Consider the following 670-nt stretch of genomic DNA (forward strand, 5'->3'; position numbering starts at 1 on the left):
TCCCAAGCAGTCTTTGCCCCGGTGCATAAACTGCTTATCATTGCACTGTGAGTCTCTCAGCTCAGCACTATGGAAAGGAAGGGAGGACTGCTCTAGGGTCCCCTGTCTTTTAACATGAACCACTGCAGGCATGTGCCTGCATGTCTGGGATGTCTGTGCAGTTACAGACTGATTTTGCCTAGCCAGGTAAGACTAACCTGCAAAGATTGAAGCAATTCAGGCTCAGGTTTTTGAAAGTCTGTCCCTAGCCTGAGAAAGCAGAGAACTGCGAGTAATGGGCAACAGCTCCTTGAGTGGATGAATGCATATCTTGCATTAACTTAAAATTAAAATTAAAATTGGTTGGATGTTGTTTAGATTTCCAGCTCTTTTGAGCTGTACATTTTGTTTGCAACTCTGTTTTACAGGCCAGGAATATTGAAGGACCTGAAGACAATGGGCTCTGTGTCTCTATTTATATTCTTTGTCACCTTACTGGTCCTTGGCAGACAGGTAGGAATTCTTTGCATTTGCTTTAGTAGGCTTTAGTGTGCTCTTTGAATGTATATATGTATACTTTTTCAGCTACCCACAGGACATGGTTGCAGGGACCATTTTCCCAGCTTGTTGATTTGACCATGTCCCTCCTATCTCTGTGTATCCTCTCTACTGGCTCCACCTTTTCTATCAC

General features: G+C 43.6%; 1 protein-coding gene across 1 annotated transcript in view; it reads left to right on the forward strand.

The window, feature by feature from the left end:
• The window catches only part of ADCY2 (adenylate cyclase 2), a 564,608-nt gene that overhangs the window by 517,902 nt on the left and 46,036 nt on the right, over window positions 1–670 (forward strand). The window contains exon 21 of the mRNA XM_019518414.1: window positions 408–492. Coding sequence (XP_019373959.1) covers window positions 408–492 — 85 coding nt within the window. The remainder of the gene's footprint in view (window positions 1–407; window positions 493–670) is intronic.

Source organism: Gavialis gangeticus, unplaced genomic scaffold (genome assembly GCF_001723915.1).
Source record: "Gavialis gangeticus isolate Ggan-Ray unplaced genomic scaffold, GavGan_comp1, whole genome shotgun sequence".
In the NCBI taxonomy this organism is placed as follows: Eukaryota; Metazoa; Chordata; order Crocodylia; family Gavialidae; genus Gavialis; species Gavialis gangeticus.